The following is a 16,595-nucleotide window of genomic DNA, read 5'->3' as shown; positions in this document are numbered from 1 at the left end:
TATTATGAATGCCAATGTTCATCATAGATGATCTCAAAAGATGGAACTCCTCCATGCCAGAGCCTTTAAAAAAATCGAAGCGGTCCAATGCCAAACTCTAGATAAAGTGGGATCCAAATAGCGCTGGTACATCCTGTTCTTTAAAGGTCCATAATCTGCATGTGGTGGGACACACCTGGAGCTGGCGCAACCTCGGGATGCCTCAGGATTGGTAAAGAAAGAGAAGCACACATTCTATTCCACTCAAACATCCAGCACATTCAGAACTGAAAAAGCTAGGCATAAACGACTACACTTATTTGAATCAAGCACCATTTATTGTCTAAACATTAAGTGCATTAACATTTTAAAAGTAGTAGAACATTGTTTCTAAAGAAATTTCTAAATGGGTTTTCATGGTCTGGAGGCCATTGGAAAAACAACAAAATCTTGTTAAAACCAAGTAAATTTGAAATCCAATGAAACATAAACTGCAAAACAGCAATAGAAAACACTGAACAGTACAACTACTATAAAACAGTGAGTTAGAACATTCCACAGCTATCTTTTAAACACACTGTGTGTAGCATCATATGCTCTTCATCATTACACTGCTGAACACAAACTGCAGCTTTCTCTTGGCACATTTCAGCACTCTCTGTAACATACAAACACAAACACATGCAGACTTATTGCACTGCCCTCCACTAATATTGGCACCCTTGGTAAATGTGCACAGAAGGCACATTTGTTTACTGTTTAATCTTTCGATCTGCTGTTCAGAAAATTTAAAAACACTCATAATAGTACACTGCTCGCATGGATATCATACACAACACAGTCTAAAAAATGATTCTGTTTCTACATATGTGATTCCTCGCCAAGATTACAGTCTTCTCCTAAAATGCCTGATTGGGTTTTAAAATGCATGGCAAGGAATTTAAGACCATTCCTTCATACAGAATTCAAATTCAAATTGGTCCTGATCCTTTCAATTTCAAGGTCCACATGCTCCATTCAGTGCACCCCACAGGTGTTTTAATGGTTTTCACAACAGGGTCTTGAATGGCCATGGCAGAACCTTGATTTTGGGTTTACAGAACCATTTTTGTGTTAAGTTTAATGTATATTTTGGTTCATTGTCCTGCTGGAAGATCCAGCCATAGCCAACTTTGAGCTGTCTCCCAGAGGCAGTCCAGTGTTTATTTAATATCTAATAATTCTTTAAAGAGTCTTTGATGCTATGCATCCTAACAAAATTCCCAGATACTCTGACAGAAAAAAACGCCAGAAAATACTAAAGAAACACCACATTTCTTCTTAATCATCACTCTGATGGTAGAAATGCTTTCTTATAAAAAAATTCCCATTTCATAAATCTTAACCTTTTGTCACATAGATATATTCCTTGGTCTTACCCATTGTGATGAATGACTAAAAGGAATTTGGCCTATATACTGTATTCCTTTTACTTATACCCCTATTAAGCAGGAAGTCATGATTGAACAATTTTCTGTTCCTAGTCACACAGGTATACAAAAATGTAAAATATCAATAGATATACACTTCAATTACATTTTACTTATATGAATTTATAAAGGTGTCAACAATAGTGCCACACATAGGTGTTTTCTTTTTTGTAATTGTTTAATATCCATCAGAGGACAGTATTGTTGTGATTGTTTTAACAAATGATCAAAATGTAAACAATAAAGACTTTGCTCATATTTACCAAGAATGCCAATGAATGACACTTTAGTTTAGAATTACTGAAATTATATAAAATAAACTTGGGGGATCGATTTCCTGCAATGAAGCAAAAATTATTAACATTTTGCCATATTGTAACCAAAATGTACTAACCTAATATTTCATTTTTATAGAACTATTGTATGGAAGGAATATTACACTTTATTGCAATCATTAATTGTGGCACTCACCCTATGCAATAACCACACTACTGACTGTGCAAAACTACTTAAGTCTAAGTTTTTATTTTAATTTTAAGTAAAACAGTAACCAACTTTTTATTTGGGAGAGGTGTTTGAGCAACTTTTGTTGTTTTTTTGTTTACAAAAAGCAGACTTATTTACCCTATAAGCTATATTAGTCCTAAAAACAACATTGTACCTTCTTATTGTGTCTGAATTTCTGGCTCCGTTCCTCCGTGTTAAGGGCAATGTAGGGACTGAGAAGCACACCTGGATCGATACAGGTGGACAGAAATCTGATGAAGCAACACACACATATATATGTAGTAAATACGAGTAAATAACTTTAAAATGTGATTAATACAGCACAAATTTAAATCTGAAGTAAGATCCTAGAGTGTTCACAAACGCATCAGACTGGATCAGACCTACACAAATGTTGCTAACACATCACTGAACATTCTCTCTAAAAAAGAGATTTGCCACTATACACATCAGTAGACTACCAAAATTCATACTAATGAGTGACAAAACGACAGGATTTAAAAAAAATGTATGATAAATGAAAGTACAACAAGCAATTGCTGGGATTTTTGTAAACTTTACACAAATTGTATTTTCATGTAATGGAATTTTATTTTCATTAGCTGGAATTATCCCACAGATCAATTGTATGTTCCTACTGAGAGGTCCTGAAACAGAGGATCAGATTAGCCCTGCTGTCAGACGGTCCAAAAAAGCTGCCTGGGTAACTTCAAGATGAAGCTGGAGAAGGTTATAAAAAGATAAGCAAAGATCGAGTCATCCTAGGAGCACTGCCAAATCCATTATTGTAAAGTGGAAAAATTATGGCACAACCCAGACACTACAGTCCAGTTTAAGACACTAAAGGGGTTACACAGATCACTAACTGAAATCGAAGAATTGCTGCAGACATTATCAGATCTTCAAAGGTCTGACCTCTATCGTAAAATGGGCAAAAGGCTGATACTTTAGAGAAAGGTGAGCATGTTGGTGCTTTAAGATTTAAGGGGTTTAATCCATTTAGTCTGCATAGTTTTTTAAGCAAAACTACTCAGCTGAGGACATCCAAATAAATATTTTCATATAATTTCTACAAAAAGTCACTTTTTCATAAAAAAAAAAAAAAAAAAGGAGCAGAAAAGTTCGGATTCTATTATCTTTACATTTGAAGTTGCTACACAGTAAAAAAACAAAAAAAACAACAACAATACTTATCAAAACGTGCTAAACCTATACATCTGTTTCTTCTCAGAACCAAAAAGGATAGATGGACCGTACATGCCAAAAAATGACAACAGTAGCATTTGCTCCATGCCCAAGTAAAAAAACTGCAAGTAATAGGTGACTTGTCATATGCTAGTGTTGTAGAAACGACTCAGAGTCAAGGGTTTTGCTTCCAGAAGATAATGGATTTTATTATCAATCAACAAAAGCTGTAGCTGGTCTGCAGAGCAACTAACTCTCCAGTCTCATCTCCACACTATATACGCCTGGACCACAAATGCATTTCAATACATCCCACTTCTCCAACCATACATTGTTCACCCAACATTCTTCTACACTAGTATGAACGCATGGTGTAAGGGAGTTTTGGGGAAAACTGATTTTTTAAAATATTTTTTGCTTAGTATCGGCAAAAAGAAATCTGATTTATGTTGATCAGAAAATGTGTGCAAAGAGATTATATTAGAAAACAATATATTTATATTCAACTGATTGTGTCAAATGAATGTTTTGGTTTTTGTGTAATAAGCACACAAAGGTGTCATGGATTTCAGGAATCACCTGCTTTTAGAAATGATCATTTAGGGGTCAAAAGTTTTGTCTGTTTAACTGAGATTGGCCTGCATTATCATTATGCAGCGATAATGTGTACTTTGCTAGCTGTCTAATTTTATCAGATAAAAATGGATATTAAAGAAAAATGAGAATAATTTACGAAACTTCATGAATTCTATTTTAATTCCTCTCATATTTTTTTACATTGAATTGCTAGAAAAAAGTGATTTCACACCGGTGACTATGTGAATCAGAGATTAGCAGCAGATGATAATGCACTGATAAAATCCTTTATTTTATTTTATATATATATATATATATATATATATATATATATATATATATATATATATATATATATATATATATATATATATATAAAGAGACATTCATTATTGAATAAAATGAGGTGTCTTTAGGATAATTTCTTACTTTAAAAATTAAATGTAGGTCCTTTAACTGAATAATTTGATCAAACACTGTGCATGGTCAAATGTGCATTTTCAAATTGTTGGTTATTTTTAAATGTAATTAATAATAGAATTAAAATTATTTTCTCATGAAAATGTATATTACTATTGTGTATAATATAAATAAAACTGTATAAATGTTTACACAGTACTCTGTATGTGTACATATATATATACAGTGGGTACGGAAAGTATTCAGACCCCGTTAAATTTTTCACTTTTTGTTATATTGCAGCCATTTGCTAAAATCATTTAAGTTCATTTCTTTTTCTCATGAATGTACACATAGCACCCCATACTGACAGAAAAACACAGAATTGTTGACCTTTTTGCAGATTTATTAAAAAAGAAAAACTGAAATATCACATGGTCAGTATTCAGACCCTTTGCTGTGACACTCATATATTTAACTCAGGTGCTCTCCATTTCTTCTGATCATCCTTGAGATGGTTCTACACCTTCATTTGAGTCCAGAAATTTTTGATTATACTGATTGGACTTGATTAGGAAAGCCACACACCTGTTTATATAAGACCTTACAGATCACAATGCATGTCAGAGCAAATGAGAATCATTAAGGTCAAAGGAACTGCCTGAAGAGCTCAGAGACAGAATTGTGGCAAGGCACAGATCTGGCCAAGGTTCCAAAAATTTTTTTGCTGCACTTAAGGTTCCTAAGAGCACAGTGGCCTCCATAATCCTCAAATGGAAGACGTTTGGGACGACCAGAACCCTTCCTAGAGCTGGCCGACCGGCCAAACTGAGCTATCGGGGGAGAAGAGCCTTGGTGAGAGAGGTAAAGTAAAACCCAAAGATCACTGTGGCTGAGCTCCAGAGATGCAGTCGGGAGATGGGAGAAAGTTGTAGAAAGTCAACCATCACTGCAGCCCTTCACCAGTGGGGCTTTATAGCAGAGTGGCCCGACGGAAGCCTCTCCTCAGTGCAGGACACATGAAAACCTGCATGGAGTTCTCCAAGATGGTGAGAAATAAGATTCTCTGGTCTGATGAGACCAAGATAGAACTTTTTGGCCTTAATTCTAAGCGGTATGTGTGGAGAAAACCAGGCACTGCTCATCACCTGTCCAGTACAGTCTCAACAATGAAGCATGGTGGTGGCAGCATCATGCTGTGGGGGTGTTTTTCAGCTGCAGGGACAGGACGACTGGTTGCAATCAAGGGAAAGATGAATGCGGCCAAGCACAGGGATATCCTGGACGAAAACCTTCTCCAGAGTGCTTTGGACCTCAGACTGGGCTGAAGGTTTACCTTCCAACAAGACAATGACCCTAAGCACACAGCTAAAATAACGATGGAGTGGCTTCACAACAACTCCGTGACTGTTCTTGAATGGCCCAGCCAGAGCAATGACTTAAACCCAATTGAGCATCTCTGGAGAGACCTAAAAATAGCTGTCCACCAACGTTTACCGTCCAACTTGACAGAAATGGAGAGGATCTGCAAGGAGGAATGGCAGAGGATCCCTGAATCCAGGTGTGAAAAACTTGTGGCAGCCTTCCCAAAAAGACTCCTGGCTGTATTAGATCAAAAGGGTGCTTCTACTAAATACTGAGCAAAGGGTCTGAATACTTAGGACCATGTGATATTTTAGTTTTTCTTTTTTAATAAATCTGCAACAGTGTCAACAATTCTGTGTTTTTCTGTCAATATAGGGTGCTTTGTGTACATTAATGAGGAAAAGAAATGAACTTAAATGATTTTAGCAAGTGGCTGCAAAATAAAAAAGAGTGAAAAATTTAAGGGGGTCTGAATACTTTCCGTACCCACTGTATATATATATATATATATATACACACACACACACACACACACACACACACACACACACACACACAATACTGTGTAAACGTTGTTTCTCAATTAACAAAATGAAAAGTACATAAACAGAAGAAAAAATCCAAATCAAATCAATATTTTGCCTATAAAACAGCATCAAATATTCTTTCTGCTTATACACTTGCACACAGTTTTTGAAGAAACTGGGCAGGTAGGTGGTTCCTGTATCTAAAGATCTGAGTTGTTTGTAACAATCTACCTGCCAAGTTCCTTCAAGAACTGTACCTAGGAGTGCCAGTGTTCCTTGACAAATTGATGCTGTTTTGCAGGCAAAGAGTGTATATATTGATGTTGATTAAAAAATATTTTTACTTAGCATTTTTGTATGAACTAACTTGTTTTTTTTAAAGATTCATTCATCACCTGGTGTAAAAAAAACAAAACAAGCACCTTGTCTGCAAAGCCGATGAAGGACACTTGGTTGAAATGTACTGTATGTAGAGCCTGTGCTTTAATGTACTGTTAATGTGATCTCATGATATCACGATGCCAGTAGGTTTGAAGAAATGACAATATTAATAATGCAACCCTCCACACCGATCTACAGGCAGATGTTTAAGCATCACTTTTTTATTACATTTTTAAGACACTTGGTGTATCTGGCCTATGAATGAAAATGCTGGACAAAAAGAAAAAAAAAAAAGCTTATTTTATGCAAAAAACAGTGAAAGATGGCACAGCCCAGATTTTTCCTTCAAATCTACAAAACAAAAATAAATAACATTTTTCTTACATTGTAAAATCAGTTGACACACAAAAAGGAAAAAACACAGTCCCATTTTACACCTTGCGTTATCATATCCGTATCGTCTCTATATTGATGTACAGTCTTCTGATCCACTCTGTACACATTGTAGCCTCATTTCACCCACACAATAAAGAAGCAGAAATCGGTGCCCCAGAGATCATTTTAGTGAACAGCCTATTCTTATTTTTCCCACAATTGAGGAAAATGTCATCGTTGACACTGGCACGGTTGCATAAATTGGAATAGTAGAGTCTAGTATCATCCTTTCTGGATCCTTTGCTATATTTAGTATATTTCATGACATATCCTGTCAGTTTATATTTCCACTTAAGGGCAGTCTTAAAGGATCACATTGTACAGACTGCATTTACACCTACCTGAAATCAGATGACAGTGTACACCAAATGACCACATTATAATTACAATGCCTGCTTTGTGCATTTACCTTTTCTTTGTTTTTTACATGGTCAAATAGTAACATCATCTAATCACATAAAATGTATATTTACATAGTATACATGGGGCCATTAACTAAAAGAACAAAGGCAGAGATCAGAAACAAACACGTAAGCAGGAGCCAACACAAGTAAATTAGTAAACAGCAGAAGCATGTGAGCTAGAGAAAAATGATGCTCTCTCCGCATTTTGCATGCCAGTAAAACATTTTTATGACTTCAACCAGGTTAGCTTAGATATACACAATCTGAAATACAACAATAATAAAAAAAAAAAAAAAAAGTACAAAAAGAAGGTTACACAGACACATATCCATTACTCTCCTGTGAGCTCCTCTGAAATAATTGTTAACACGTGACCAAATATTATAAATGTTATGAAAATAGTTATACATATTTAGTGTGAAAGAAATTTGTTCATTAAAGACTTTTCAGTCATTCAGGTCAGGAACATGCATTCAGAGCCTATCTAAAGAACACAGAGAATGAGCAGGAATAAACCCAGAATGGGATCTTAGTCCGTTGAGCACACACATTCACACTTCGAGGCAATTTAGCATAGACAATTAATCTACCAAACTGTTTTGTAAATAGTGGAAGGGAACATGATAACGTGGAGAAAACACACAATGACATGGGGAGATCAGATAGTAACATGAGCTAAGGATCCAACCAGGGACCCTTGAGATATAAGGCAGCAATGCAACCCACTATACCATCATGCTATCCATGAAAGCAACCAAAACACCTAACATAAAAACAGAAGTTTAAAATCATGGGAATGGTCTGGGCCCAAACACTCCTACTTACTCCTCACACTACAGAGTAGAGTTTATAACTGCTCATAAGTACTTAATGTACACTTCGCTCAGCAGATTTTAAGGAAATATATTACAGGGTATTACTTTTCATAAAATTACTAAGGCTTAATTCATGTCAAACTGGTTTCTTGAAAAGCACAGAAATGTATTAAACATTTTCTAAATATGGAAACCCTAAGCTGAACTAGAAATACGGTTATGTACTAGTAGGTGGTGTGCTTGGGTAAGTCCAGATGACAAGCAAAGTGAATTAAATGTCTGTTATAACTGGTTTGGAGTGATTCATGTGAATGTTTTATTAGAGATATATGAATATTAACAATCAGGAGACTGCACAGCCTGTAGGCAGTACAAAAATAGCTACAATTGTGTAAATGTATTAACAGGCATGTAAATGTATTAATGTGCATGAATGAATCATGACAGCATACAGCTCAGGCTACAATATAAACAGGGGAAAAAAAAAAAAAAAAAGCACGTGTTTGTGCCACTGTGATAGTAACCCAGTTTCCATTAAGAACCTTGTGCAAAACTCATGGCACCCCCATGTGCTATAAAGAGACACTGTCTGATTTTAAATTGCATTTATAGAGAAGGAATACAAGTTAAACCTTTACCCTGGTCTTTTCTGATGGATGGTATGTCAATGTAAAAAGTAAAAAAAAAAGTGTTGACCACACAAGTCTACTTATCGAACTATTCTGATTAAGTGTACAAGTGCTGAGGTAGTAATCCTTTTGACTTTCTCTGCATCTGCTGCATTGGTTCTTAGAGAGATCATTAAAGGCTTAATAAATACCACAAGAAATAATATTTGCTATAGCAGCACACAAATGTGCAGTGCAAAGGGGGGCTTACACAATAAAAGACTAAAATTTGAATCTGATAGTTTTACTGAACAAATGTATGCTTATTACATCCTGATTTAACTCAAACAGCTAATCATTCTCATTTTTGATGAATCAAGTGGATGCCAGACCTGCAAAAAGTCAGCGTTTGCAGACCTGGGTGTTCTCCAGCTGAAGGTCAGGGAAACTGAAGCATTGTACAGGGATTAAGGAGAGATGGTAATGAATCTAAATGAGATAAACCTCAGCCCTGCACACACAGACTTTGTAGTATTTCATTTTGTGTTTGAAGATTGCTTCCAGAATCACTACCACTTTCAATTCATGTTCAAGCAAATGTGTGTTAAAGGAAGTACATTCAACTTTTTTTGTTATTATTCTACCACTGTAACCATAAAGTCTTCAAGAAGGACTGCTCTTTATTCTGTGTTAAAAAAAAAATCAGTTTATAGTAAGACAAAAAAAAAAAAAAAAGATCACTATTGGTTTTGATATTTTATGGATGACAATACCAATGCCATTGTTTGCTGTATAAAAAAAAAGAAAACCGTAAAAAAAAAAAAAAAACAGGATATGAGAGGGTTGAAATAAAGCACACAAAACATTATGGAATATTATGAATGAAATGGAATTTCAAAGGTGCAAATAAAAGAACAATTGGGAGTATTACTACTGCATGATGTGACTCATCCTAATACAAATTACAGAGAGGGTGCAACCATGGAGTGCTGCTGGGAATTCTTCCCTGTACAGAGCCAACATGGACCCAAAGCTTTAATTCCAAACTAACCTTCTAAATCTTCATTGTTTAGGAGGTTAAACAAAGTTGGTGAAACTGACATTTTTTACCAAGAATAATAATTAGCAAATATATTTCTAGATAACTTTATAATATATGGATTTGGTTTTCAGAACAAGCTGAGGTCTTTATGGGAAGGTGGTACGTCATTAATAAGGTCCGTGTCTCACAGCAATGAGAAAAAACAAAACAAAACACCTGGAAGGCTTCGTGTTCAGGTCACCAATCAATTTACCCATGACAATGTTAAGCATACTGGACAGGTGGCATTTGTTGCTTTAACCGGTTGCCTGAGGGAGGATCCTCAATTAATGGCAGTCATTGTTCTGCCATGAGTTCTGCCACAATCTGCCACTAGATTACTGTCGGCAGTCATAAACAACTACTAGCAATCTATGAAGACATTTTAACTACGTTACAGGATTCACTTATATTTATAAACGTCTCCTCAGCTCAGGGGCACAATTCTTTTTTTTTTTTTTTTTTTAAAAGAGAAGCACATAAATGTAAATAAATAATGAATCACCACCAAAAATGTGCTAAAATATAGTGATTTTTCAATTCTATAAAGAGAATTGAAGGGCATAAGGAGTGCTGCGGGTGGAAAGACATGCATAGGGTCTATGTTGGCTCGTTGTATTTTCAGTCAGACAGAAATGAATGAAAGAGATTGAGAGCCTGTACTCACTGGCTGCACTGCTGCTGTCTCTTATCTGTCCTCTCTTCACCTGACTCTACATCTGTCTCATCTATGCACCTCTCCTGCTGTTCCTCCTCCTTCACTTCACTCGTTTTTTTAGTATCTTTTTGTGCATTTTTAAGCTGCAGATGATTGGATTTGTGAGATGGCAGAGCTACAACTGAAGACTGATCTCTGCGCAAGCTGTGACCAGAACGTGGCTGGGATAGTGCAAGGGGCAAGGGGACACAGGAAATGTGAGAGGGGTAAGAAGGCAGGTGCCGAGAGAGGTGTGCAGGCTTCGAGGATGTGTGTCGGGTGTTAGAGGTCAGATTATGTGGTTGGTCCCATTGTCCTTTCCTTTCCCAACTGCAAAGGTCAAACGAGTCCAGCCTGCTCTCAGAAGAACTTTCCTTCCGTTCTTCCTTGGCAACCACGAGAGTCTCTGAAGAGGAACTAAGGACCTGTTTCCCTAGTGGAGGGGGAGAAGGACACACAGTGCTGATAACCTCTATAAGAGGAATTCTACCCCTGTTCTGCAAGCTGCTTGAAAGGTCAGTTGATTTGTCCCTAGCGGTACTTATGCTGCAGTTATCATGCTTCATCAGAAACAGGTTCTGGTGTTGCGCTTCAACTTTGGACTCCTGTGGGCCAGTTAAATTGATAAATGTTTCACAATCAGTTCTTTCTGTGAACTTTCCGGTTACCTTTTCAGCCTGATCCTTGACTAAGCTGATATTCCTGCACTCATGCAAAGTCCTTTCGTGCAACTGATCACCCGTCCTACCTTCTTCCGAGCTGCAACAGCTGTCAAATGATGAAGGTGGACTCTTAATGCTCATGGCAGTGCCTGTTTGCTCTTCCTGTTTTGGGTTGGAGCTCAATGGAGCCCTTGTGAGATCAGAAGTCTTTGTCTGAAGCTCCTCCATTTTTACTCCTACTTTACTATCTATCTTTCCAGATGTACTGCAAGAAGCTTCTGCTGCACCTCCAGCATTTTCTTGCTTCAGCATCGTCTCTGGAGTAAAAGACCCTTTTGCTTTCTCAGCCAAGAACCTACGGATCTCTTGCTCAATGCTGTCATCACTGTCCACTGAGCTGCTGTCCTCTTCAACATGTGAAGACTGGAGGCAATGCACTGCCAGAGAACCCTGGTCCTCTTTTGTGGCGACATTACATTTCTTGCTGTTCTGTGACTTCAAAGCTTTAGGATTAGCACATTTGTCCTGTATGGGTATGCTAATCAACCCCTTGATGCTTTTTATAGTATTTGGTTTAATAGGTTTAGCAGCAAGAACCAATTTTTGATCCTTGACAGATTTGTGTTTTTTTAAGGTGTCAGTACTTTGTAGTTGCACAGGTTTAGAGCTCTTACGTGCCTTGAGTTTCATGTCCCTGACTTTCTTTTTCACAATTTTTTTCGTCTTAAGCAAATCTTTTATTGCTGCATCAAGATCCTCATCACTGTCCAATGAGCTGCTCTTGTCACTGCTATAATTCCTCTCAGAGGCAATAATAGACTTTGGGGGGCTGGTTCCACAGCTGGAAACTCTGTTCATGGATGTAGATCCTTCTTTAATGCTATGATGGGGAGAGCCCTGTGTAGGGTGGCTGTTCTTTATCGTATTTGGGCTACAGGTGCGCCATGTGACAGAAGAAAAATCACTCTGGGTTAGGGACATGGGTTGAGGCTCCTCTTTCAATGTACCAGCAAGTCCTTGTTTACAACTCTTGCTATCCTCTTCTTTCCATTTCCTTTTCCGTGAGAAGGATAGTCTCAGTGATTTGTTCTGATCCTCTTCAACTTTAATGTGCTGTGGGGTTTTAGTGACTGTGGGTAATCCAGAGTAGTCAGTTGTGGATGCCTGCTCATGAAGCTTCGCTTTAAGTTCCAGAAATTTACGAATCTCTTGCTCAATTCCATCCTCACTGTCTACAGAGCTCTCGTCGCTCTTTTCGCACTTCTGCAATGAAACACCAGTGGGAAAGAAAAATGGAGTCTCTGTTGTAGGGGTACTGGCCAGGTCCAAAGCGGGTTCAAATGCTGCAGGCATGACAGTCTTGGAGATGTCCAAGATGGCCTCGGCACACATCAGCTCAGCTGTGGTATTCACAGTGAATGTGGAATGAATTTGCCGCCCATCCTGTTGCTCTTCATCTTTAGTGGGACACAGTGAATCTCCACTGGCCCGCAGGCAACATGTAGGCAACATGCTGAGAGAAAGACCTACAGGTTTTGGTGAAGCACACTTCATTTCTTTAGGGTCCACTGCATTTTTCTTTCTGTTCTTCTTCTTATTTATTTTTTTAATAGGCTTAACATGGATATGATCATCCAAACAAGTTTGGTTCGGGTGAATTTTGTTATCTTTTTCCTTCTGCATCTCCTGTTGGTAGTTTCGGATGGCCTCCTCGATGCCATCATCACTACTGGAGTCCAGCATTTCCTTCAGCTGAAAGCCTTCATGACGCTCCTTCTCTTCCTGCTGAAACTTCTGTATGGCCTCTTCGATGCCATCATCGCTGCTCGAGTCCATTAAATCTTCTTCATTCACTTTTATTTTGAGTGAAGTTGGTGTACAATCTACTTGGGGCAAACAGGAAGTTGTTCCAGAGCAAGGTGGTGCTTTTGTAGGCAAGGCCTTAGCAACAACCGGTTTCCCAAATCGGTTCTCTTTTATTGATTTTTTCTTTCTTTTTAAGGCTACCAATGGCTGGATTCCTTTTGAACTTTTCAGGCTATCAGTGCTATTGATTAGCACTTTGGTGGAATGCATGAGCTGTTTTGGTGCATCTGCCATACAGTTACCACCCGGCTGGACTTTAGGTGCTTGAACCGGGTTCTCTACTGGCTCCCTCTTAAGCTTGTGGTCCACTTTCTCTTTCAGGTACTCCTGAATGGCCTCCTCAATCCCCCGATCTACTGAATCATCGCTGTCTGAACCTTCGGTGGCATCAGAGCTAGACGCGTGAAGCTTACTGCTGTCCGTTACTGCTCGGCGAGACCTCGCCAGAGTGTCCATGTGACAAGAATTGTGGCCACCACATGCCGACTTGGGCAGGTTGAGGGCAGACTGGGCACTAGAGTTGATCTCATTGTTCATATCTGAGGACTGTGTGCTGCAGAGGCTGTCAATGATCATCTGGACTTTGTGCGGGATGGGGGTTCCGCTTGAAGATACAAAGTCACTGTCTGAAGCGCTATCATTGAAGCAAAGAGGCAGGCTCAAGCTCTTACCGGACCTCCATTCTGAGTGAACTGCCACCACAGGAGGAACCGTTTTCAGAAACATTATAGAATGACAGGTTGGGGGGAGGTGGGGCTCGGATCCTCTACCTGTGACCTTATTACATTCTGAAAAAAGAGAAAGAAAAATAGATTTTCACGTGTTATTGCGTTCAACATAGTCGTGTATATATATATATATACACATCTTTAAACATAAATATATTTCAATTGTAAGACAGTGATCCAAAACGCAACAGATTAGGACCATTAAACCACTGACAAGTCACCAAGCCGTAACAATCGTCTGGAGATACTGTACTACCTTTCAAAGTGTAGTTGGTTAGTTAGTTTTAAAGAATAGCACACTTGGGCTTTTAGTCAATCAAACTAATGTCAATCTATTTAATTTAATTTCATTTTATTTATTTGACAGGGACAATGCAACATACATAATGTCAAAGCAAGCTTGTCACTGAAATGCTACATAAAAAGTTTATAGCAAATGCTAATTTTCAACTCCTGTCCCTGGTTGGGCTCTAAACACAATACAATTTACATACTAAACTACTTCAATTATAATAAATTATAAAATAAAATACATTCTAAATAAAAGATTCTTCGGTCAGGTTATGACCAAGAAGGGTTTCTATCGAAATCTAGAGTTAAAAATCCCTCCATAAGAAAAAAAAAAAAAAAAACAGTCAGACAACCAATAGGTCCTAGCTGATGAGCTACATTAGACATGAGGGATGTACCGTGTATATGTAGCGAATCGAGCAGGTGACTCCGTCCTGAGCTACAAAGTCAAACGGTTTTTAAATTTAGCACACATTAGTAAGTTATAAATGTTTTTATGACATGAACCCGACTATTTGCGGGAAGGAAAAACGCAGACTATTCATGAAAAACACATTTCAAACCGATCTAAAGAAAGTTGTTTTGTATCAATCCGGAGATTAAACTCCTTGCTGAAAGCCCCCCGAGGTTTTCGCCATAACGGCTACATGGTGTTCGGGTTCAGCTCTCGGGAGCCTTTAGCATACGCAGCTTCGGCTCCAAGCGCCCAAAAACCGTGAATTACGCTCAATTCGTTTCCAAAAACAATTTTTCCCCACCACAATATAACTCTTACACACGTGGACTTTCACCCACACGTGTTTAACAGCACGATTATTCTATAAACGCTAAGCATTCTTTGTTTAAATGTTCCCAATTCGCTAGGCTCTAGAGCCCGAATCTCGCACCGCGCTGTCGCCGTGTCGCTAGCGGCTCAGGGTGCACTGTTTGCCGCTCAACGCTGCTAAGAGACACCGCAGAGGAACCAGATTCCGTTCCGCTGCCTATTCGCACTGAAACCTCCACGTTCATGATCGGCTTCCCTGCTTTTGAAAATCCACCAGCCAAAGAGAAACTACAGACTCCGGATTGTATGTTCTATGTGTAATTAGCGACTAAATCATGAAATGAACACTCCAACTTATTTGCGTCCCCGCGAGGGGCGGAAGCCTCGGGACGGAAGGCTCGGTGCGGCCTCTCGGTCCGCAAGCCGGCTCATTTTCTGGAGCCCCTTTGTATCGTAAACATTACCAAAACTGACACCGAATACCCCAGAAGACATACTGAACAAAGTCTAGGTGTTTACCTGGTGAGCGATCGAACGCTCGCGTTCATGTGCTGATCTTGTAGTTTTGAAGAAACTTGCAGAATTGTGACATAAAATATTTTTTTCTGTCTCCACTCAGCACTGGAGCGCGCAGAAAATGCACGTTCTCGAGTAGCCGCGCTTCCTACTTACCATGGAGAGCTCACTTAAAGCTACAGTACACTCTAGAACCATCCTTAGAATCTAAGAGAAAACTTTTATTATTATTTTTACTTAAAATATAATTGTACTTGAAATGCAAATCTTAAAACATTTATTTGTAATACAGTCTGGATTTTTTTTTGCCTTCATGCATCATTGTGTAGAGAAAACAGAAAAATAACGTTCTTGATGATTTCTGGAGCTGAATGATGTCTGAAGGTGAGCCCATGCAGTGATTTCATTACAAAAATAATGCCAATTGAGGGCCCGAATATCAGGAGAACCCAGAAATGTCTCCAGATGTTGAGGAACATTGTTCTGAAATTGTTCCACGATTTGATTTTTTTTCTCCAGATTGGTGAACCTCTGCTCATCGTTGCTCCTGAGAGACTCTACCTTTCTACGGTACACTTTGCACATCCAGTCATTTTACAGATCTTTTTTCAATTTACCTAATTTGTTGCAAAAGGTCTTTTGTTGCCCTGTACTATTTCATTATATTTTCAGATAAATGGTACATTTTCTCAGTTTAAACAATCGATATGTTCTCTATGATTCTTCTTCTTCTTTCGGCTGCTCCCGTTAGGGGTCGCCACAGCGGATCATCCGTCTCCATACCACCCTGTCCTCTATATCTGCCTCTTTTACACCAACTACCTGCATGTCTTCCCTCACCACATCCATGAACCTCCTCCTTGGCCTTCCTCTTTTCCTCCTACCTGGTGGCTCCATCTTCAGCATTTTTCTACCAATATAATTCATGTCCCTTCTCTGCACATGTCCAAACCATCTCAATCTCGCCTCCCTCACCTTGTCACCAAAACATCCTACATGGGCTGTCCCTCTAATAAACTCATTTCTAATCTTGTCCATCCTCGTCACTCCCAACGAAAACCTCAAAATCTTCAGCTCTGCTACCTCCAGCTCCACCTCCTGTCTTTTACTCAATGCCACTGTCTCTAATCCATACAACATCGCAGGTCTCACCACAGTCCTATAAACTTTCCCTTTCATTCTTGCAGATACTCTTCTATCACAAATCACTCCTGTCACTCTTCTCCACCCACTCCACCCTGCCTGCACTCTTTTCTTTACTTCCCTAACACACTCTCCATTACTTTGCACTGTTGACCCCAGGTACCTGAACTCCTCCACCTTCTCCACCTCTTCTCC

General features: G+C 38.6%; 1 protein-coding gene across 2 annotated transcripts; it reads right to left on the bottom strand.

Moving 5' to 3' along the window:
• Window positions 1-295: 295 nt before the first annotated feature.
• On the bottom strand, window positions 296-15,416 carry ppp1r26 (protein phosphatase 1, regulatory subunit 26). Of its 2 annotated transcripts, none has more exons than XM_083565028.1 (4): window positions 15,261-15,416; window positions 10,399-13,744; window positions 2,110-2,206; window positions 296-637 (listed from the first exon to the last, which is right to left on the bottom strand). In XM_083565028.1, the coding sequence occupies exons 2-4, from the start codon at window positions 13,680-13,682 to the stop codon at window positions 569-571; spliced, it is 3,450 nt and encodes a 1,149-aa protein (XP_083421154.1). In that variant the 5' UTR covers window positions 13,683-13,744; window positions 15,261-15,416; the 3' UTR covers window positions 296-568. The 2 variants fall into 2 exon arrangements, with proteins under 2 accessions (XP_083421154.1, XP_083421155.1); XM_083565029.1 differs by having other exon boundaries at window positions 10,399-14,016; window positions 14,218-15,406.
• Between the last annotated feature and the right edge of the window lie 1,179 nt (window positions 15,417-16,595).

Source organism: Silurus aristotelis, assembly GCF_946808225.1.
Source record: "Silurus aristotelis genome assembly, chromosome: 16".
In the NCBI taxonomy this organism is placed as follows: Eukaryota; Metazoa; Chordata; class Actinopteri; order Siluriformes; family Siluridae; genus Silurus; species Silurus aristotelis.
This window is presented reverse-complemented; position numbering and strand designations above follow the sequence as displayed.